We start from the raw sequence: 24,382 nt of genomic DNA on the forward strand, positions 1-24,382 counted from the left end.
ACTGTGATGAAATCAAGCAGCTTCTGGATGAGAAACGCCGTCTGCATCAAGCCCACCTGAGCAACCCAAAGTCCACATCAAAAAAGGATGCATACAATGCCATCCGCAGGACTGTTCAGCAAAAGTTACGCCAGATGCAGGATAAGTGGCTGAGTGACAAAGCTGATGAGATCCAGGGATATGCTGACAGGCACGATATGAAGAGGTTCTATGATGCCTTAAAAGAAGTCTATGGCCCCACATCCTCAGGATCATCCCCCCTCCTCAGTGCAGATGGGAATACCTTGATCACCGAGAAGGAGAACATTCTCGAACGATGGGCTGAGCACTTCAACAGTGTCTTAAATCGCCCTTCCTCCATAAATGATGAAGCCATAGACCGTCTCCCACAAGTCCCCACCAACGAAGCACTGGACGATCCGCCAACACTTCTTGAGACCCAGAAAGCAATCCGTCTGCTATCCAGTGGCAAAGCACCTGGCTCAGACTCCATACCAGCAGAGGTCTACAAGGATGGAGGCACTGTGCTGACTGAGAAGCTTCATCAGCTGTACTCACTCATGTGGAAAGAAGAGACGATCCCCCAGGATTTCAAAGATGCATCTATCATTCACTTGTACAAGCGAAAGGGGAACCGGCAAGCCTGTGATAACCATCGGGGCATTTCCTTGCTCTCCATCGCAGGCAAGATACTTGCCAGGATCCTACTTAACCGCCTCACAGCACACCTTGACCAAGGTCATTTGCCTGAGAGCCAATGTGGATTCCGGAAAGAGCGCGGAACCACTGACATGGTGTTTGCTGCAAGGCAGCTGCAAGAGAAATGTCAGGAGCAAAATGCTGATCTGTTCTCCACCTATGTCGACCTCACTAAGGCCTTCGACACCGTGAGTAGAGAGGGACTGTGGAAGATCATGGCCAAGTACGGATGCCCTCGGAAATTTATTTCCTTGGTCAGCCAATTCCATGAAGGCATGCAGGCTCGAGTCCAGGACAATGGTGAAACATCTGCTCCTTTTGCTGTCACAAATGGTGTCAAGCAAGGCTGCGTCTTGGCTCCAACGCTGTTCAGCCTCATGTTCTCTGCAATGCTTACTGATGCCTTCAGAGATGGCGATGTTGGAATCGGCCTAAAGTACCGAACAGATGGCAAGCTGTTTAACCTCAGAAGGCTTCAAGCAAAAACGAAGGTCATGACAGACATCATCAGAGACTTTTTGTTTGCTGATGATTGTGCCCTCAACGCTGGATCTGAAGCTGACATGCAACTCAGCGTCGACAAGTTTGCCACTGCCAGCAGGAACTTTGGCCTTACCATCAGCACGAGGAAAACTGAAGTTCTCCATCAGCCAGCCCCAGGGAAACCCTACGTTGAGCCCAACATCACAGTCAACGGTCAGAGACTCAGTGCGGTGGAGCGGTTCACATACCTTGGCAGCACACTGTCACGAAATGCGACCATCGACGATGAAGTGAACGTCAGGATTGCAAGAGCAAGCGCAACTTTTGGTAGACTCAATGCAAATGTCTGGAACAGAAGAGGCATTAGTCTTGAGACCAAGCTAAAGGTCTACAGAGCAGTAGTTCTCCCCACACTACTGTACGCCTGCGAAACTTGGACAGTGTACCAACGACATGCCAAGAAGCTGAACCACTTCCACACAACATGCCTCAGGAAGCTACTGAACATCAAGTGGCAAGACAAGACCCCAGACACAGAGGTGCTCGCAAAAGCCACCCTTCCCAGCATCTTCACCATCCTGATGCAGTCCCAGCTTCGCTGGGCTGGACACGTGGCGCGCATGCCAGACCATCGGCTGCCCAAAAGGCTCTTCTATGGCGAGCTGCAACAAGGGAAGAGATCACACGGAGGTCAGAAGAAGCGCTTCAGAGATACTCTGAAAGTCTCTCTGAAAGCGTTTGATATCAACCCTGACTCCTGGGAGGAATCTGCAGTGGACCGTGACAAATGGCGCGCTGCTGTGCACAAAGGCGCCAGGTTGTGCGAGGCCAACAGGACTGCTGCAGCTGTTGAGAAGAGGCAGGCCAGAAAGTCACAGGCAAACAAGCTCCCTGACAATGATATGCCTGTCTTTGTCTGCCCCAACTGTCAGCGAACATTTCGTGCGCAGATTGGACTATTCAGCCATCTGCGCACTCACAGATAGATTCATGAGCATCCTTCCCCCCACCACACCACCACCCTCCCCCCATCCCCCATCCCCCATCTGGATGACAACGATGGTCATCATCGATCTCGATGGACACACCACCACCATTATGACTGTCTGCCCCCCCCCCCCCTCCCCCCCCTCTCTCTCTCTCTCTCTCTCTATCTGTCTGTCTCTCGCTCTTTCTTTAGAGTTAAATGACAAAAAAAAAAAAAAAAAAAAGCCACTACAACTCTTCCGATCCCTCACCGCCGCCTGTACACACACACACACACACACACACACACACACACACACACACACACACACACACACACGCACACACACACACACACACACACACACACACACACACACACACACACACACACACACACACAGCTTTTAAGCTGATAGCAGATGGCAGCAAAATATCCGTCAACTCTTTCTCTCTGTCTCTGTGTCTCTCTCTCTCTGTATTCTGTGTGTCTGTCTGCCCGCCCTCTCTATCTGTCTGTCTCTGTCTCTGTCTCTGTCTGTCTCTCTCTCTCTCTCTCTGTATTCTGTGTGTCTGTCTGCCCGCCCTCTCTATCTGTCTGTCTCTGTCTCTGTCTCTCTCTCTTTCTCTGTATTCTGTGTGTCTGTCTGCCCGCCCTCTCTATCTGTCTGTCTCTGTCTCTGTCTCTCTCTCTCTCTCTCTCTCTCTCTCTCTCTCTCTCTCTCTCTCTGTATTCTGTGTGTCTGTCTGCCCGCCCTCTCTATCTGTCTGTCTGCCTGTCTGTCTGTCTGTCTGTCTGTCTGTCTGTCTGTCTCTCTCTCTCTCTCTGCACAGCAACCCCTCCCACCCCCCTCCGCCGCCGTCGCCTGTTGCATGGGTTGTAAATAAAATGACAGTTAAGTATCAAAGTGTTAAAAGTGTCAACTGTCAGCTCTCTCTCTCTCTCTCAAGTGATACAGAGGGTATTGGGGGCAAGAGCCTTTAAGCGGAATAATTTGTCATGTACATAAAACCGTTATTCCTTCGCTTGAGCGCTAATGTTTGTGACACTAATCTTCGTTTCATGTTTATGTTGTACAAGAGATGAATCGAAGATTTGCAGACTTGATGACCCACACAGCAAATTGGCGGCTCTTCAACGACGATGAAGAATGTCAGTCTAAAGTGTTGTTTGATTGCTCCAAGAAATATTCTGAACCATCCCATCAGATAAACGTGGCACTTTTTTTTTTTTATGAATGTCTTCAGTGGCAAAAACTCAGGCAAAACGTCTATCGGATGTTGTTTCAACTGATCAAATCTTGTCTCAAAACATCATGGTCACATTCTTTCAAAACAATAATTTTTATGATCACATTTGTTTCAGACCTGGTCTCAAAACTGCATGGTCACATACTTTCAAACCTTGTCTCGAAAGAGCATGACGATCACATTGTTTCAAACCTTGTCTTCAAAACAACATTGTCTCAAACCTTGTTTCAAAACATCCTGGTCACATAATTTAATCCTTCTCTTACAAAGTTTACCCCGAATGGAACTATTGGTTGAATCCACCCCCCCACACCCCCTTCTCCCGACCCCCCACTCTCCCCACTCCCCATTCCACTAGACCTTTTAATTGGTGGTCTGGACGCTAGTCAATCGGATGAGACAATAAACCGAGGTCCCGCGTGTATCATACACTAAGCGCACATAAAAGAAACCGCTGGCAACACAACAGTGTGTGTGTGTGTGTGTGCGTGCGCGTGTGTGTGTATATCTGTGTGCGTGTGTGTGTGTGTGTGTGTGTGTGTGTGTGTGTGTGTGTGTGACTGAAACCTAAATGAATGACACAGAAAACGCTTGATGAGCGACTATAGGCAGCTCTCACTGTCGGCTCCGCCAAGGTAGACAGCCTGTTGTGTGTGCAAATGACGCCATGTTTGTAAAGCTCTTAGAGCGAGTCTGGTCTCTGACCGAGGATTAGCACTATATAGGTATCCCTGTCAATCAGTCAGTCAATCAGCCTCTGTGACATTGTGTACGAAGTTTGTTTGTTCTTGTTGTCTGTTTAAAGGAAGGAAGGAATTTTGTTTAATGTCCCGTCACACATATCGGTGATTGAAGACATTTTGTAAAAGTATTTATGAATACATCTGAGTATTATCGGTTAGAAGGGGTGGGAGATGTGGATGAATGGAGGGTTGGGGGAAACTGGGCAAATGAGGGTAAAAATGTGGGTGAAATTTGAAAGAAAAACAAAACAAACAAACAAACAAAAAAACACCCCTCTAAATACAGTTACAGGAAATTACTTAAAGGACTTCGTAAAAGAGAAGTCGTTAAACTAACAAGCGAAACAACTGATAATGAATGCAAAAAGTCAAAAACATCAACGTTCTCAGTCACTCGTGAAGACACACTTTCGTGTACAAAAGGCTTCATCAAGCTACAGTGAAAAATTATATGCTCAATTGTCAGGTTATTAAAGCATATACACTTGACATTAGAACAATACTTGGTCCGTAATGAATTTGATAATAGTCTGAGAGCTAAGCTCAGAATTGGTCTGCGAATCGGACCAAAGTCTGAGAGAGTCAAATGACGAGGTTTTAGACTTGAATTCAAGCACCTATAAAAGTCTCTTTCTAGTATATTGCTTATTTCTTTGTATGACAATGGGCAATATACTTTTATACTATGCTTGACGTTATCCATGGGCAGGTCACTCCGTCTGTTTAAAGCTTTGCTGGAAACTACACCTTTTTCCAACAGCAGAACTATTGTCCCATATATATATATATATATATATATATATATATATATATATATATATATATATATGTGGATATTGTGTAATGGGATGTTTGCACGTGCCATGCGACCTGTGTCAGGGCATGTGTAAGGAGGGGGGGGGGGGGTGGAGTGTCTGTCTACCTGACTCTGTGTGTGTGTGTGTGTGTGCGCGCGCGCGCGCGCGCGTGTGTGTGTATTTACGTATACTGAGATATACTAGCATAAGGCCCCAACACTCAGCTTAAATCACAGATTGACACAGTTGAGCCAACCGCATGGGCAAAGTAAGAGCCGTGTGATCAATGGTTTTTCCATTGCAATGGGACTGATAGTCATTCTAAGTTTTTGTAAGGGTCTGACTATGACTCTCTAACTGGGAGGGAAAACTGCACTGGCTCTATGTAACAAAGAGTGGGGAGGGGGGCTCAGTGAGGGGTGGGGGATGGGAGGGGGGGAATGGGGGGTGGGGGTAGGGGGGTGGGGGTAGTCGGTCTTTGGGAACCATCACTGACCACGAAGGCTGACCGTGCTGGATCCTTCTTGGCCGCCGGAGAGTGGGGATGTATAATATCGTACGTAATTATGAGGACATAATTATGGGCGTTAGAATTTCTTGAATATTCCCTGAGACATACGAGTGTATGCCGCCAGTGTGCGTGTGCCGCTGTGTGTGTGTGTGTGTGTGTGTGTGTGTGTGTGTGTGTGTGTGTGTGTGTGTGTGTAGTGTGTGCCGTGTGTGTGTGTGTGTGTGTGTGTGTGTGTGTGTCACGGTGTGCCAGTGTGTGTGAAAAACTTTGAGACAATTACATGACAATGTTTGACTGCCCATTCGGGAATAAAGCCCGGTCTTCGGACAAGGGGACACAGTACAAATAAACAGATCCAAAAAAAGTCGCAGTGAGCCTGAGAGCGACAGAGGCAGACTGAGAGAGAGAGAGAGAGAGAGAGAGAGAGAGAGAGAGAGAGAGAGAGAGAGAGAATATGGGAGATAATTCACCCATTTGGGGACTTTTCAGATTTTGTCACAGGGATAGGGGGTTTCTTCCCTTACATTAATACCGCATTCTTTGAGCAAATAAATAAATAATCTAACATCACCACCACCATAACAACAACTACTGCTACTACTCCAGCTATTACTTCTCCCATCCTCAGCATAACTGAGTTGGAAGACTAGGACCATGAGAAAGTAGAGGCTCATCCATTTCATGAATGCGTCTTTAGGAGTGTTTGCTCAAATTATTTCCGTGACAAAACTGCCCGTGTCTGTATCTCTAGGGTCTGGATGATACAGGGATGTGGTGTAAAAAAGGCGCGTGTTGGACAGCGGTTTTCTTTGAGACTCCGCATTCCAAGCCGACTTTTCTTTACATGACTCGAGCAAGTGCAGCGCAATCATAATATGTGACGTCACTTCCTCAAATTGTCTGCAGGCTTCGAAGTCGCATGCTGCTAAAAACGAAGACGCCACAAAATGCAAATTGTTGAGTCTCAGGTAACGCTCGGTTAAACCTGGCCATATAATTATCCCTTTTTTATCAGCTTGGTGAAGTATGCATTGCAGTTAACTTAGGAAAGTGACAGTTGCTTCTGTCTTGATCGTTCCCAAAGATTGGTCGATAGATCTTCCAGACGCCTATTTCAGTATTTATTTTATTCTCTTTCACAGTCAAGAATGAAACATTGTCAATACCACTTCGATCGTTCGAGAGAAAGGTTAGATTCCCCATCCCCATCACCTTTTCCGGCCTGTGTGAATAGAAATATCATTTTGCTCAGTAGCTTATACTTACTTCGGTCTCCCCCCATCCCTCCCCACTTTTCTTTTTTGTAGTAAACAAAGACGATAAAAAAAAAAAAATTAAAAAAAATTCCTTCAGTTATGCCAAGAATATCATGCAGAACAGGACCACCTTCATTCCAAATCAACAGACCATAGAACTGATTTCCCACAAATGAAAATAAGTGGATGCTCACTTCTTTTATGACTTTACACCTAAAGTCACACACACACACACACACACACACACACACACACACACACACACACACATCAAAAACAAAAAACCGATGGGAAGAGGCATTGAGTTGCTATGCATGTCATGGAGTGGTGTGGGGTTCACTGGAATGAGTGTGAATGTTTTTTTCTCCAGCCATTGTAATACCAAAAAGTCCAGACCACTTATCTTTTGCCTAATTGTAATGAAAATTGCTCTTTCTTCTTCTTCTTCTTCTTCTTCTTCTTCAGTTTGTAACTAAGTGTATCATGTATAGTAACTTAAATTTTTTTCCCCTGAAGTTGCCAAAAGCAACAAATGACACACACACACACACACACACACACACACACACACACACACACACATACACACACACACATATGCACACACACACACACACACACACATACACACATTCACTTGATCATACACACAGTTTATTTACAAGACATACCAGATGAGTGGGTATGTGCATGTGTACATGCACACACACACAAATGGGTCACAGGGCACCTCAACCCTTTTATTCACTGTCACACACCCACACACACTTCACCACCATCCCACACCCAGAAAGGTAAATTCATTATTTTTGATGGAAGACAACTTCGCTGCAGAGCTGAGCAAAATGAAAAGTGTGTGGTATTTGAATGTACAGCATTCGTCAACACAGCACAAGCACCTGTGTGTTGTATGACGTGTGTTGTACATTGACACCATAGTAAAAGGGTTAAAGACAGTGAACAGTGTTGTATGACATGTGTTGCACATTGATTCTGCAGTTGAGGGGTTTAAAACAGCTAACAGGCTTCTTTTTGTGTTAAGTATGCTTTGTTAAGAAGTGCTGATTTAAAACATCCCATGTTACGTTGATCTTCCAAAGTGTCTTCAGATTTGTCATACAACTGATGGGGGAAATTTTACAACAGTGTCATGGAAATTGCCAGTTTTGACAAGTAATGGAGGTTGAGTAACACTAACAATATAATACTGAGATGCACAAAACAAAACACCTTTTGTGCAAAGTAGGTCAGAGGATCAGGCCTTAGGTTGTTAGGTATGACATGACCCAGTTCTGACATCCCTACTGTTTAGCATTCCGGAACTGCAGAATATGATGTTTTCCTGGTAGTGTTCTGTCTAATTTGCTCTGAAACATTTTTTGGGTATTGAAAATTACACTCCTTTTGTAAGTGTAACATATTGTACATTTATTTTACATCACTTGTATGTTTTAAAAAAAGTTAATAAATAAATATATAAAAATAACAGTAAATAATAATGATAAGATTTGTTGCAGAATAATTGTTTCTTTTTTTTTTCTTTTTTTTTATGAGGAGCTCTGCCGTACTGACTAAAGAAGGTTGTGTGTATTGCAATTTGTTACCTTCTTCACTGTTGTAACGCCTCGTGCGGGTCGAACCACAGTGAAGGAGACAGCTCTGCGGGGAGTTCAAGAAGCAAAGTGGTCCTCTGTGTCTCTGCTGAATTGGTGAAGGCAAGGGGGAAAACATAGCAGGCAGGCAAAGGGAGTGTTGACATCTTGACGCTCTCTGTGCTGAAAGGTAAATGGACCCTTGGTGTTTTTTTGTGGCAGTCTGGTACAGGTCTCCATAAACCTAGTCTTGAACTGCTGGCTTAAAAAAGGTGCTGTATAAATAATGATTATTATTATTGTATGTGTAGACTGTGTCATTGTTTTGATAGTGTGTCACTCTGTGGTCATTGTGTCATTGTTTTAATATTGTGTGTTCATTGTGTCGGTGTTTCTGGCTTATAGTTTTCACTGGCCAGGGTCACTGGGCAGAAGAGAGAAGGAGAGATAGAGGAAACAGGAAAATATACAGAACTACATGCACATAGACAGGCACAGAAATGTATAAAGACAGAAATAAGTACAGGTCCAAAAAATACTCAAACTTATAACAACCAGGGTAAGGGATGGACACCCAACAGTCAAACCACAGGGAAGCTTCAGAACTCTGGATTGTTGGAGGATGAACGGTGACACTGTGTGTGTCTTTCTCTTCTGACATTTCAGAGGTCAGTGTAGCATGTGGGTGCCGTGCTTGCAGTCAACACAACTGTAAATGCCAATGGAAACGCAACGCAAAAGACAGCTGTCTGCACCGATTCCTCCCGTTCTGCTGAAGAGTTCAGATGAATACGCTTAATAGCCAAAAAAAGCGCAAGACGAGACAGAGTGTAAACCTGACAAGATGGCATGGAGAGGCTTGGCCAAAGGAATGATTCAGCGCTTATAGCTTTTAGAGGCGTTTGATTGGCTAAGAGCGGACTGGGCAAGACCGCTCGTCTTTTCACTGTTAGCCGTGCGAAATTTGGCCAAGCAGAGCAAACCGATAGGCCTAGTTTGCATCAGTTTGACATGGTAAGTATATGTAACACCAAACATGGAGTATAATACAAACTCCTATTTGTACTGCCCTCAAATCCTTCAAAGTATGCTCTGTCAGTCAATGTCTGTGGGAGTTAGTGAGCCTGTAATTGATAAATCAGGTTGAATTACATTACAGGGCATGTTTTCAGCTGTTTGGTTATTTTAATTTTCTTTATACCATAGAGTGGTTATGACAGGTGTGTGTCATCCACCTTTGAGAGTTGTATATGCTGCCAGCAATAGATAAAGTTTATGGAGACTTTCCAGAGACTGCTGGATTACTGTGAAACATTGGTGTTGCGCTGTGCATACTACATGTCTTGCTGCTGTGTAGTATTGATCTGGGCAGGTTGCTTGGCAGTAGCTGGTATCATCCTGTTGACTGACTTGATGCCGATATACAGTATTTACTTATTTGTTTTTGTTATCATATTCCTTGACTGTGAGAAAATGCTTCTATGGTGGTGTTCTTCATGAACAGTTCAGTCAATCAATCAGTCAAAAACACTTTATCGGTCGACATGTGCAACATAAAAATTAAAAAAAATTAAAACTAGTCAAATAAGAATTCACAATAGCTGACAATAGACTAAAACACCCAACACACACACACACACACACACACACACACACACACACACACACACATGCACACATGTTTAGACAATAGGGTATTGCATAACAATATATTCTTGTAAATAAAAATATCCAACAAATGAATGGTATGTGTAAGTAAAATGAAATGCGCGTGCGCGCGCGCGCACACACACACACACACACACACACACACATACAGATGATACACAGTAACACACACACACACACACACACACGTAAAGACTGTAAGGTACTGAAAAACATGAGCTTGTCACCATTGAGCACAATGCCGCCACATCACAGTGACTGCAGAGTGTTAAGCAACTGGATTGTACAGCTATTTCCAAGCAACCACGTTCGAATTTTGATGATAGTTCAACCTTTTCTGAGAAAGATATTCCACCTGTCTTCAGATTTCAAGCAACTTGTCTCACAACATTTGCTTAGAAGTTTGGAAGGTGGAAAAATGTCTTTACGGAAAAGGTGCAGTAACTATTTCAAAAAAGTGCTTGAGTGTAAGAGTACTTTACTCCATAGGCTCCTTTTTTTTTTTTTTTTTTTTTTTTTTTTTGGTACTGCTTTTACCCTTGAGATTGCCTCTTATATTGTCCAGTTTCTATGTTGGTTGCAATTTTTCATTGCTGCCAACGGCAGTCATTACTGAAGTGAACGCTTACCATTGCAGGGATTCATTTCAAGCTGCAAAATGAATGGACCATTGTGATTGTGATGCAAACGTTTTGTTTGCTTGCAGAATCTGAGAAAGTGTGTATATTGTCTGTGATTCATTTGCATTCTGCTTCAAGAGAGCCATTGTCTGCTGTGGTTTTTGTGCACACAGCTGTGTGTGATTATTGCATTTTATGTGTGTTGCTGTCTGTCAAGTACACTTTATGTTTGTGCAGCACTGACACACAGAAGCATGTACACACTTATAGCTATAAGCACATTTTTCACAAATTCAGGTTGGTATGTATCATACATGCACGCATGCTCACACACGTGCATACACATGCACCCACACACACACACGCACTCAGAAAAATAATCATAGTTTATAAAAGTACCAATGGAGTAAAAAGGATAAGTGTAAAATGTGTTTTGTCTGGCTCGAGTCTAAAAATAAACTGGTTTTGGTTTTGTTTCCAAACTGCACAAATGGAAATGAGGTGAAAAAAAAATCCTCTATTGAATAATAGCATTCACATTCTTTCAGGTTAGTATGCTGTTTTCATATTGTTCTAATGATGGTTTCCGGATACTGATAACAATTGAAATACATTTTTGAAATAATAATCACTTAAGATAATTTAAATCATCTAGTTATAAAGAAGAATGCATGAAGCGCAAAGTAACTTCCTTTTATTGGAATACCTGTAAATCATCTTTGAATCCAAGCTTATGTCAGGTAGTAAAATTCAGTAGAACTGTTTATTTCAACCAGGGTTTTTACAAAATTATGCTATTATAAAATCAGTTCAGTTCTACGACCTTATTATTTCATCCAGTGATTTTGTTCCTCAGCATTACTATACAACAGCAGCGTAAACTGTAAATCTGAAATCATTTCACAGACCATACTTTCCTTTCATTTGTTCTTGTTTCTGCAAGACATTGATCATACTTGATTGATTAGGCCTTAAAAAAAAAAAAAATATATATATATATATATATATATGTATGTATGTATGTATGTATATGTATATATAGAGAGAGATAAATATATATATGTGTGTGTGTGTGTGTGTGTGTTTATTTCTGTAAAACTTACAGTTTCAGCATACAATACTGATAAGGTGATTCGGCCTTTTTTAAGATATATGTATTATTGTATTTATATATATATATATATATTGTAAAACTTAATTCAGTCTTAGATTACAAATACTGACAAGACTTAGGTATCCAGAAAATACTGACACAGTGTTCCCGTGTGAAGTATAAGCGTGGTGTCAGTCCTGTGGCTAATGTGGGGTGTTCTCCTGTGGGATTCAGGCGGTGCCACCGTGTCAGCTGACAAGGCACCATGAAGCGGAGCTATTTCAATGCCACTGGCGGCCAGGGATACGGTAACGACCCGGTGACCCCAAAGGTGCCAGCGACCGCTGGCGCTTGGCCTGATTACAGTCAAGTGAGTGTGGGATGATATGTCTTCATAATCTGTATGGGCAGATTGTTGTGAGAAATAACTGTTTCCAGTTGTGTGTTTTCATTTTTTTTTTGTCACTTGCATCTGGACCCAGCTTTGCATGTGAGCATGTGCAGAGCAGACATAAGGTAGCATGAGAATCCTCCCCTTCAGCTTATTTTTAATCAGGACAAAGGAGCCAAGATGATGTTTTATCAGAAACACTGATGAGGTTTCAGTTTCAGTTTCAGTAGCTCAAGGAGGCGTCACTGCCTTCGGACAAATCCATATACGCTACACCACATCTGCCAAGCAGATGCCTGACCAGCAACGTAACCCAATGCTCTTAGTCAGGCCTTGAGAAAAAAAAGAAAGAAAAAAAAAAGGTGAATAAATAATAGATAAATACATAAAAAAAAAAAAAGAACTACTACTACTAATAATAATATGTATAAGGCGCAAAAACTTGATGAAGTCAACTAAAAAAAAAAAAAAAAAAAAAAATAATAATAATAATTATAATAATAATAATAAAATAAATAAATAAATAAAAAAGACAACAATGATGATAAATAAGCAAATAAATGAGGAACTGATTAGATTGAATGAATGACTGCATTCTCTTCCAAGATAATATTTTATCGTAAACACTGACGAAAGAAAAAAAATGTTTATGCCTTAATGTGTTCATTCCCAGGACAAATTTTAATCAGCAGTGCTAATAAGTTCTTGTTAATGTTTTCGTATGTGTTTTGAGATACTGTTTTGGGGTTTTTTTTTGGTGGGGTTAGGGGGTATGTTTTATTTTTCAACATTTATTTTTGAGAGATTCAGTATTAAGATGGCTGATGGGTATATGGTTTGCATCTAGGATGACTTCAGCCGAGGAGGAGGTGCCCAGGGCATGTATGGAAGTGGATCACCTCAGATGGGTATGTACACTGTTTGTTTTGGTGGAAAAGTGAAGTGAATTAACTCCGCCTTATAATGATAATAATAATAATGGACACTTATATAGCACACTATCCAGAAATCTGCTCTCGGTGCTTTACAAAAACACTTTTGTTGACATATAACATTACATCTTCTTCTTCTGCGTTCACTCGTATGCACACGAGTGGGCTTTTACGTGTATGACCGTTTTTACCCTGCCATGTAGGCAGCCATACTCCGTTTTCGGGGGTGTGCATGCTGGGTATGTTCTTGTTTCCATAACCCACCGAACGCTGATATGGATTACAGGATCTTTAACGTGCGTATTTGATCTTCTGCTTGCATCTACACACGAAGGGGGTTCAGGCACTAGCAGGTCTGCACAATATGTTGACCTGGGAAATCGTAAAAATCTCCACCCTTTACCCACCAGGCGCCGTCACCGTGATTCAAACCCGGGACCCTCAGATTGACAGTCCAACGCTTTAACCACTCGGCTATTGCGCCCGTCTAACATTACATCAATGTTAAATACACACACACACCAAAACGTAACTACACACACGCCTACATGAAGGATAGAGGGAAACATCAAAAGGCGAACAGCTTGTGGTTCTTTGGAGACATGGCTCATTTGTTTGTGCGCACATTTTTTACACCGAACATTTCAGACTGAAAAGGCAGCGTTTATTTCTTTGACCCATTCACGTTATGCATAAGGGTGCCATAATGGTGAGTGAAAATAGTAATACTAACAGAAGCAGTGAGGATTTTTCTAGTACAAGCTTTACTGCAGTGATGTTGCATTAATGTGTTGTTGTTGTTTTTTTCATGTTGTTTTTGTTAAAATAGGCCTTGGGGTTCTAAATGTCCAAGAAGCATTTGTATTTTAATTTTCATTATGAATAATACATGATTATGTGTACATATAACGGTGCTGATGATGGGACAGCTTTGTTTTTATAATGATAAAGGAGGAGGATATCTATCTATCTGTGTGTGTGTGTGTCTATATATATATATATATATATATATATATATATATATATATATATATATATATATATATATATATATATATACATATACATGTGTGTGTGTGTGTGTGACCTAGAAAGAGTTTAAAAAATGATCAGTTTACTGTACTACACATAACTAAGCAAAAAACATGCATAGTTCTCATGAGTAAGTCAGTTGATTGCAGAGTAACCAGCTGGTTCTTTCATGCACAAATGAGCAGTGATACTTGTGGCCAGTCAACATAATGCTGAAAGCAAAGCCAGCATCCAAAGTTAGATAGGAGTGGGATGGAACTATTTCAGTGTTTGACGTTTTGACCCTGTAGAGTGACGGGCGCAATAGCCGAGTGGTTAAAGCGTTGGACTTTCAATCTGAGGGTCGAATCACAGTGACGGCGCCTGGTGGGTAAAGGGTGGAGATTTTTCCGATATCCCAGGTCAACATATGTGCAGACCTGCTAGTGCCTGAACCCCCTTCGTGTGTAAATGCATGCAGAAGATCAAATACGCACGTTAAAGATCCTGTAATCCATGTCAGCGTTTGGTGGGTTATGGAAACAAGAACATACCCAGCATGCACACCCTCGAAAGCGGAGTATGGCTGCCTACATGGCGGGGTAAAAACGGTCATACACGTAAAAGCCCACTCGTGTACATGCGAGTGAACGTGGGAGTTGCAGCCCACGAACACAGAAGAAGAAGAAGAAGACCCGGTAGAAACTCTGTTAAACTGTTTCCTTCCTTTGTTTTGTGTACTTTTAAATGTTACGCTGCTAGAAGTTTCATGCCCAATGTTTATGTGTTGAGGAGCCACTCTTGAGTTTTACTTGCTCATATTTCAGCTGCGCTTCATGGATGAGAGTGCTGTGTTCAAGGACTTCATTTTTCATTTTTGAATTCAGGGGTTCGTCTAAGCACATCATTCCAAAAGTTGTATTCATCAAGGTAGCTAAATGCTACTGATTCTGGTTTTGACTTTCGGGGGAAGAGATAAGATATTTTCATCAAATTTCCGTTTTATCACAGAGGGTTTAAAGCCACCTGCACAGTTTTCTTCATGCAGAACGCTTGCAAAATATTGTGTGCTTGTTGCCAAGGCCTTGAATTGATTCCCTAGTTACATTTGTATTTCTGTCTGTCTTTTTTGTGTGGAGTTCTGTTTCCATTAGTGTCATAATGTCAAATGCAAGGTAATGAAATATCATAATGTCAAATGCAAGATAATGAAATATAATGTCAGATGCAAGGTAATGAAATATCATAATGTCAAATGCAAGGTAATGAAATATCATAATGTCAAATGCAAGATAATGAAATATCATAGTGTCAAATGCAAAATAATGAAATACTGTAATGTCAAATGCAAGATAATGAAGTGGTATTGCAAATGCAATTTGGCTTTACGACAAGAAAAGGCAGAATATGTCTGGACTCAGATGATGGAAAGTTCAATATTTCTGGTGAAAGGAGGCATTTTGCCAAAGTTCATTCATAGATTTCTTGGTTCCCCCCCCCAAAAAAAAAAAGTGAAGCGGTTGTTGTGTTTTTAACGTTGAAGATGCTGTGGAGTGTATGTCTTGTGGAAACGTGTCCACCTGGGAAGTGAGAGAATCTGAGCTTACTGGTTTTAATCCTACGCTTGACAGTATTTTCTCCCCCTCCCCCGCCTCCACTAGACCTTCAGTGGTGATCTGAATGCTTGTCATTGAGATGAGATGATGAACCCAGGTCCCTAAAGCAGCATGAACAAAGTACTCGTAAAAGAACCCACGGCAACTGAAAGGTTGTCCCTGGCAAAATTATGCAGGAAAATCCACTTTGATAAGAAACCGAATACATTTGCAGGCAGGAAGAAAGGTGTTTGGCTTTGTAGTACGCTATCACAATGGAGAGCAACCCAGATTTCACACAGAGAAATCAGTTGTGACAATAGAGTAATACATCACAAAATACATTACGATATTATTCTGATCAGCAGCAGCATAGGCAGCCCTTGACTCCCTTTGCTCAGGTTTGCTCAGAGATGAGGGAGTATGATCTGCTTTGCCATGTGCATGCTGTTGTTGTTGGTTTTTTGTTGGTTTTTTGTTGTTGTTGTTGTTGTTTTTCTTATGTGTACCAAAGACCTGTTATACAACTCTAATTTTCGTGACAGGGATGGACGGCCCTCAAGGCGGAATAACCAGGACGATTGACCGGCTGAAGACGTTGTCGGGAACCTATCCCAGCTCTGCCGGCTACTCGGGCCAGGACTCGGGCTATCCCAACGTCCGTTTTTCAGGCTTCAAACAGCAGTCTGGCGGTTACGATTACGGGTACGGCGAGGAAGAAGGGTACGGTCAGGGTGGTGGGGGGTTCAATCCGGATGATGGGGGTTACGGTCAGGGTGGTGGGGGGTATAATCAGGGTGGTGGGGGTTACGGTCAGGGTGGTGGGTATAATCAGGGTGGTGGGGGTTACGGTCAGGGTGGTGGGGGGTTCAGTCAGGATGGTGGGGGTTACGGTCAGGGTGGTGGGGTGTATAATCAGGGTGGTGGGGGGTACCACCAAAACAACGGAGGTTACGATCAGAGTGGGGGATACAACATGGGTGGTGGGGGCTTCGATCAGGACTATGGCTACGAGAACTATGGTTACGGCGAGCAGCAGGTCGGCTGGGACTTTGGCCAGAGTGGTGGTGGGGGGGGAGGAAACTACTTTGGCATGGATGGTGGGTCATCATTCAGCGGAGGTCAGAGGGGTCAGGGTCGAGGACAAGGAAGGGGTCAAGGTCAGTCGAGGGGCCGAGGTATGCAGGGCTCTCGAGGGGCGACGGGGCAGGCCAGCGGAAGAGGTCAGAATCGTGGGGGTCATCAGGCCGGCGGAAGGGGTCCGGCGCGGGGCCTGGCTCCCGGCAGGTTTCCGGGGAGCCGGGGTCGAGGGAGGGGTCAAGGTGGGAACTACCAAGGTCAGGGTGGGAACTTCAGAGGCGGGAGCGCCAACAAGCAGATGGGGCGTGGCGGCGGTGGTGGGGGGGGAGGAGGGAACCAGGGTTACAGCGGTAACAGCTTCAGGCCGCAGAACAACAACTCCACCCAGGTGCGAGGTGGCCAGAGGGGGGGCGGCAGTGGGCCAGGCACCACCAGAGGTCGAGGGGGAGGGGAGAGCACTGGGGTGGGGCCTTCGGCCACGCAGGTGAAGTCCATCTCGGACAACATCATGGGCATGGTGACAGCAGGGGCCGGGGGGCCCGGGGCTGTGGGGGCTAAAGGGAAGGGGGGGAGCCAGAGAGGGGGCAGGGGCGGGGTGGTCAAGCCCACCTCCCTGATGGACCTGGTGGACACAGCTCGGCAGAGGAAGCATGGCACTGGCAGTGCTTCATACAGTGAAGAGGTGAGGTGCCAGGGAATCAATCGTCAGTGTGTGTGGTGGTGTAGTTGTAATCTGTGTGTGTGTGTTTGTGTGTGTGTGTGATCAGTGTAAGCTCTGTGTGTGTGTGTGTGTGTGTTGGTGTAGGTATAATATTGTGTGTATGTGTTGGTGTAGGTATAATCTGTGTGTATGTTGATATAGGTATAATCTGTGTGTGTTTTGGTGTGGGTGTAAAATGTCTGTGTGTGTGTTGATGTTGGTATAATTTGTGTGTGTGTGCGTTGGTGTAGGTATAATCTTTGTGTGTGTGTGTGTGTGTGTGTGTGTTGGTGTAGGTATAATCTGTGTGCATGTGATGGTGTAATCTGTGTGTGTGTGTAAATGTAGGTATAATCTGTGTGCATGTGTTGGTGTTGGTGTAATCTCTGTTTGTGTGTTGGTGTAGGTATAATCTGTGTGTGTGTGTGTGCGTGTTGGTGTAGGTATAATTTCTGTGTGTGTGTGTGTGTTTGGTGTAATCTCTGTGTGTGTGTTGGTGTGGGTATAATCTGTGTGTGTGTGTGTGTGTGTGTGTGTTGGTGTAGGTATAATCTGTGCGTGTGTGTGTGTGTGTATGTTGGTGTAGGTATGATTGTGTGTGTGTGTGTGTTGGTGTAGGTATAATCTGTGTGCATGTATTGGTGTTGGTGTAATCTGTGTGTGTGTTGGTGTAGGTATAATCTTGTGTGCGTGTGTTGGTGTAGGTATAATCTGTGTGTGTGTGTTGGTGTGGGTATAATCACTGTGTGTATTGTGTTGATGAAGGTATTGTCTGTGTGAGTGTTGGTCTTGATGTAATCTCTGTGTGAATGTTGGTGTCCACTTTGCATACAGCTTTTGCTATTCTCAAGACATCTTTGTGTTTTTTGGGTTTTTTTGGGTTTTTTTTTGTTTTTGTTTTTTTACAAAGGATTATTTTGAAGTTTTTCTTAGCAATGACAGCAGAAAGGTTTATTGAACAGAAGTGAATAGAAGTCATTTGAGCCAGGAGAAATGGTTTCTTCTGTTTCACAGCAAACCGGTTTATTGAATAGAAGTCATTTTAGCCAGGAGAAACATGTTATTCTGTTTCACAGCAAACAGGTTTATTGAATAGAAGTCATTTTAGCCAGGAGAAATGGTTTCTTCTGTTTCACAGCAAATGGGCTTATTGAATAGAAGTCATTTTAGCCAGGAGAAACAGATGTTCTTCTGTTTCACAGCAAACCAGTTTATTGAATAGAAGTCATTTTAGCCAGGAGAAACAGGTATTCTTCTTGTTTCATAGCAAACAGGTTTATTAAACCGTCATTATTTTAACCAGGAGAAACGAATGTTCTTCTGTTTCACAGCAAACCCGTTTATTGAATAGAAATCATTTTCGCCAGGAGAAACTGTTTCACAGCAAACCCGTTTATTGAATAGAAATCATTTTCGCCAGGAGAAACAGGTGTTGTTCTATTTCACCGTAAGCACGTTCATTGAAACAAGACATCATTATAGCCGAGAGAGAAAAAAAAATACAAACACCAGATTTTCTCATCCTCCTTTTCCCCCTGCTCAACAGGCCAACCGTGTGGCCCAGTTTGTGGAGTTCTTTGTCACCTGCCCGGACAGGGTGAACGGCATCCAAACCCTGAGCAACGCCCTGTCGGCCAGCCGCCTCAACCTGCGCCTGGACTTTGAGGCTGAGGAGCTCATCTTCGTCACAAAGCCGCTCTTCACCGGGGTGCTCACCCTGGGCGGGTTCTTCCTCACCCGGGGCCTGGGCCTGAGCAAGAAGGCTGTCAAGGTGAGCGGGCGTGGTTGTTGGTATACTTGTATGGGACTGGATGTGGTTGTTGGTATACTTGTATAGGACTGGATGTGGTTGTTGGTATACTTGTGTTGGTATACTTGTAAAGGACTGGACGTGGTTGTTGGTATACTTGTAAAGGACTGGACGTGGTTGTTGGTATACTTGTGTTGGTATACTTGTATAGGACTGGATGTGGTTGTTGGTATACTTGTAAAGGACTGGGCGTGGTTGTTGGTATACTTGTGTTGGTATACTTGTATAGGACTGGATGTGGTTGTTGGTATACTTGTAAAGGACTGGATGTGGTTGTTGGTATACTTGTATAGGACTGGATGTGGTTGTTGGTATACTTGTATAGGACTGGACGTGGTTGTTGGTATACTTGTGTTGGTATACTTGTATAGGACTGGACGTGGTTGTTGGTATACTTGTATAGGACTGGATGTGGTTGTTGGTATACTTGTATAGGACTGGACGTGGTTGTTGGGTTTTCTTGTACAGGACTGGACATGATTATTGGTATGTGACTGGACGTGATCGTTGATATGTACTCGTATAGGACTGGGCTAGACTGTTGATATATACTTGTATAGGACTGGATGTGATTGTTGATATACTTGTTTAGGACTGGACGTGATTGTTGGTATACTTGTTTAGGAGTGGGCATGATTGTTGGTATACTTGTATAGGACTGGACATGACTGTTGATATATACTTGTTTAGAAGTGGGCGTGATTGTTGGTATGGTTGTTTAGGAGTGGGCGTGATTGTTGGTATACTTGTTTAGGAGTGAGCGTGATTGTTGGTATACTTGTTTAGGAGTGGTCGCGTGATTGTTGGTATACTTGTTTAGGAGTGGGCGTGATTGTTGGTATACTTGTATTGCGCCTATCATCTGTCAGGGACCAAGTCTTAAGTGCTTTACAAACGCACTCATTTGCACAGAGAATTGATTCTGGATTCTATGGGTCTGATGACAAAAGAAAATATGAATGAAGGAGTTGGGGATATAGGGGTAGGGGGTAGGGGAGGTTGGGAATGGGTTTATTTATCACAAAATGAGCAAAATGATATGTGGGTATGAATCTTTGTAGTCTGTGTGTGCGTGTGTGTGTGCTGCATGCCTGTTTTCAGCAAGCGGTGGAGATAATGTGGTGGAAGGAGAATGGGTTTGTTTGGTTTTTTTTAATACAAACTGAACAGAATGGATGTTTTTCTCTTGTATTTGGTGACATATTCAAATGATCTATTTACATATCGCAGTACCTGACCTCACTATATGATTATGTATGTTATTTTTTTTTCTTTTCTTTTTTTCCTTTATATACCCTTTTCTTTTCCTACGTATGTATATTTACATATGTATTTATGTCAGTTGTAATTGTATAATCAAAATTGGAAATTAAAAAAAAATATATATATATATATTAGCAAAAAAAATATGTACATATTAGCAGGCGTAAAATGATTATATCCGTGTGTGTGTGTTGTGTATTTGTGTGTGATGTCTGTGTGAGTGTGTGTCTGGGTGTGTGTGTGTGTGTGTGTGTGTGTGTGTGTGTGTGTGTGTGTGTGTGACTTGTCACTGTGTGTGTATGTATCTGTGTGCGTGAGTGTGTGTGTGTGTGTCTGTGTGATGTATGTGTTTGTGATTGTGTGTGTGTGATGTGATATGTGTGTGTGTGTGTAATGTGATATCTATGATGTGTGTGTGTGTGTGATGTGATATCTATGATGTGTGTGTGTGATTGTGCGTGTGTAATGTGATATCTATGATGTGTGTGTGTGTGTGTGTGCAGCATGACTGTTTCCAGCGAGCAGTGGAGATCCTGCGCAGCACGTCAGTGGACGACATCCTGAAGCTGGAAGACTGTGGGAAGGAGGCGCTGAGGGAGGAGGTGCAGCACCAAAGTGAGGCCGACTTCCAGTCCTTCCGCTCCTTCCTCTGCGTGAGTATGTGTCCGTCCTCTTCACAGAGTCTCACTGTCACCTCACCTCACCTCACCTCAGGCCCATAACGACTAGTCGTTGGGGGAAACCTGAGGACCACAGACGCAACCTCCCTTCTCCATCTGTCTCTGTCAGCAGCCGCCTGCAGCAGCTCACGTGTATGGAGTCCGGTCCATTGTTTGATGTTCTCATGCCAGTTCTTCCGCTGTCTTCCTTTCCTTCTCCCGCCCTTGATGTTGCCTTGCATGATTGTTTTGGACAGACTGGTGTGTCGAGTGTTGTGCCCAAACCATATCAGCTTGCGTCTCTTCACAGTTGAAAGGAGAGGTTCCTGAGGTCCAGGAAGGTTCTTAATTCTGCTCCGTACATATTCATTGGTCCTGTGCTCGATCCAGGGAATTTGAAGGAGCTTCCTTAGGCATTTGTTCTCGAAGGCCTGGATCTTCCTTTCAGTTTCGGCCATCAGTGTCCATGTCTCGCAACCATACAGTACAATGGAGATTACCAGGGCTTTGTAGAGTTTGAATTTTGTGGAGAATCGGATGTTACTTTTCCACACTCTGTTCAGTTTGGTCATGGCTGCAGTGGCTGTGCCAATGCGAATTCTTATTTCTGCTTTGCTGCTTCCATCTTTTGTCAGGGTTGCTCCTAGATATTTGAAGTTCCCCGACATCTTCCAGTTGTTCTCCGTTCATGAAAATAGTGGCATGGGCCATGTTCACGCACTGTTTACCATGGTTTTGGATTTCTCTGTGCTGACCTCCATTCCGTAAGCACCCGCTCTATCAACAAGTCTGTTGGTAAGTTCCTGCAGTTCTTCGTTCATTCCCCCCATCAGATCTATATCATCAGCAAACTGGAGGTTGCATATTAGTCTGCCACCAATGGAGATAGAAGTCTCATGGTTTTCCAGTGCCTCCTGCATTATCCTTTCTAAGAAGAGATTAAACAACACACTGTAACATACCCACAAACCCAGGGCTGGTAAGGAGGAGTGATGGTTGTACACTACTGTGGGATTCACACAAATCGATAAACACTCAGAGGCATGAATTAAAGAAAAAGAAATGAAACTTTATTTAATGATACAGTAAACTTTACATGAGGCAACATCCTAACTCAGACTACGAACAAGAGAGAAAATGTAAAAAGAAAGAGGATGGAGGAAACAAAATGTTAAGAATGTAGGTCAACAGATGTGCAGACTTGCTTGTGCCGGAACCCCCCATTGTGTGTTTCCACATGCAAAAGATTGAATGTGATCGTTGAAGATCTTGTGAACCATGTTAGCATTCGGTGGGTTACGGAAACAAGAGCATGTCCAACATACGCCCTCCCAAAAATGGAGTATGACTGCCGACACGGCGGGGTTAAAAATGGTAAAAGCCCACTCGTGTGTATGAGTGATTGTTTGAGTCGCAGCCCACGAACTAAGAAGAGACATCATCACCTCAGACAGACAGCCAATGCCTTCATCCTCATGTCTCCTACGTACAGCGACCCTCTGAAGGTAGTTTGGGACTCCCCTGGAGTTACAAGTGACTTCCTTTGACCACCAAGGATTTTAACTTAGAAGCCCTGGATTGAATTTTACACAAAGACAAGATGACTGACTTTGAGCAAGTTCCGTTCTGTCAAGCTCCTGTTCTGTTGCTCAGCAAAAGCAAGCGGCCGAGATGGAGACGTCGGAGAAGATCCGAACAGCCGCCGTGTCGGAGTCTCAGGTGGCAGAGCGCAACTTCCCCCTGTCGGACAAGATGATGATGTTGGTGAAGGAGATGGGAAAGACTGGCACCGCTGAGCCCGGCGTCGCCATGGCTTCGCGCTTCGATGTCCTGTGTTTCAAGGTGGGTTGTGTCCTGTGCAGTTCACTTTATTGACTCACTTGTGTAAACAAAGTGAGTCTATGTTTTAACCCGGTGTTCAGTTGTCTGTGTGTGTGTGTGTGTGTGTGTCCGTGTGTCTGTGTGTCTGTGGTAAACTTTAACATTGACATTTTATCTGCAAATACTTTGTCAGTTGACACCAAATTAGGCATAAAAATAGGAAAAATTCAGTTCTTTCCAGTCATCTTGTTTAAAACAATATTGCACCTCTGGGATGGGCACCAAAAAAAAATTAAAAAAAGAAGCCTAATTATATGCAAACTGCATTTACTGTTATATTTATATTTTTTGTATTCTCTAAACTTGGCACTTTGACCTCTTATTCTGACACAACAACAAGAGGAGTCATTATTATCATTTTTTGTTCAAACAGGAACTTCTTTTGCTAAGCATGGAAGTTTTATTTATTTTGCAAGCGTTTTGGTGCAGATAGTAAAAAAGGGAAATTACTCTGTAATTAATGCTAGGGGACTTAATTTATCACAAGTGAGTCTTGAAGGCCTTGCCTCTCTTGTTATTATTATTATCTCTCCAAGACAAATTGCCGTGCTGGTTAAGTAGCACCAGAATGCAAACATAGGATACGCACTTTAAAGGCGTGCACATGTTTAAGCATTCAAAGAGTTCACATGGATTGACGTTGACATTTTAAGAATATTTTACGTATTTGAGAACAGTTAACAATTAAAACAGTACATGATAAATAAGTAAACAGATGATCTGTTAGATAAATTCACCAGTTATTTTGATAAACCAGCCAGCCATCAATCTTTGTAAAGCACTGGGTCAAGAATAAAGAGTTTGGTCTCCGGCTGAAGATTCACACTATGTAAATATCAGTAATAATAATGAGGATGTGTTGTTTGGCTGGTAATTAGGGATCAGTGTGATGACTCTGTGATAATGATAATGACATGTTCTTTAGCTGTCAGGTCAGGATCAGTTTGACGGCTCTGTGGTAATGATAATGACATGTTGTTCATGTGTCACGTCGGGATCAGTTTGACGGCTCTGTGGTAATGGTAATGACATGTTGTTCATGTGTCAGGTCGGGATCAGTTTGACGGCTCTATGGTAATGGTAATGACATGTTGTTCATGTGTCAGGTCGGGATCAGTTTGACGGTTCTGTGATAATGATAATGACATGTTGTTCATGTGTCAGGTAGGGATCAGTTTGACGGCTCTGTGGTAATGATAATGACATGTTGTTCATGTGTCAGGCAGGGATCAGTTTGACGGCTCTGTGGTAATGATAATGACATGTTGTTCATGTGTCAGGCAGGGATCAGTTTGACGGCTCTGTGGTAATGATAATGACATGTTGTTCATGTGTCAGGTAGGGATCAGTTTGACGGCTCTGTGGTAATGATAATGACATG

The 24,382-nt window shown here is 43.1% G+C and overlaps 1 protein-coding gene across 1 annotated transcript in view; it reads left to right on the top strand.

The window, feature by feature from the left end:
• Positions 1 to 6,350: 6,350 nt before the first annotated feature.
• LOC143275749 (uncharacterized) overlaps positions 6,351 to 24,382 on the top strand; it is a 36,220-nt gene continuing 18,188 nt past the window's right edge. Inside the window, exons 1-7 of the mRNA XM_076580026.1 lie at positions 6,351 to 6,418; positions 11,914 to 12,049; positions 12,918 to 12,978; positions 16,154 to 17,370; positions 18,935 to 19,159; positions 20,965 to 21,114; positions 22,774 to 22,962. Of these exons, the coding sequence (XP_076436141.1) occupies positions 11,945 to 12,049; positions 12,918 to 12,978; positions 16,154 to 17,370; positions 18,935 to 19,159; positions 20,965 to 21,114; positions 22,774 to 22,962 (1,947 nt within the window). The 5' untranslated portion in view covers positions 6,351 to 6,418; positions 11,914 to 11,944. The remainder of the gene's footprint in view (positions 6,419 to 11,913; positions 12,050 to 12,917; positions 12,979 to 16,153; positions 17,371 to 18,934; positions 19,160 to 20,964; positions 21,115 to 22,773; positions 22,963 to 24,382) is intronic.

The sequence above is a fragment of the Babylonia areolata genome, chromosome 31, assembly GCF_041734735.1.
Source record: "Babylonia areolata isolate BAREFJ2019XMU chromosome 31, ASM4173473v1, whole genome shotgun sequence".
NCBI lineage: Eukaryota > Metazoa > Mollusca > Gastropoda > Neogastropoda > Buccinidae > Babylonia > Babylonia areolata.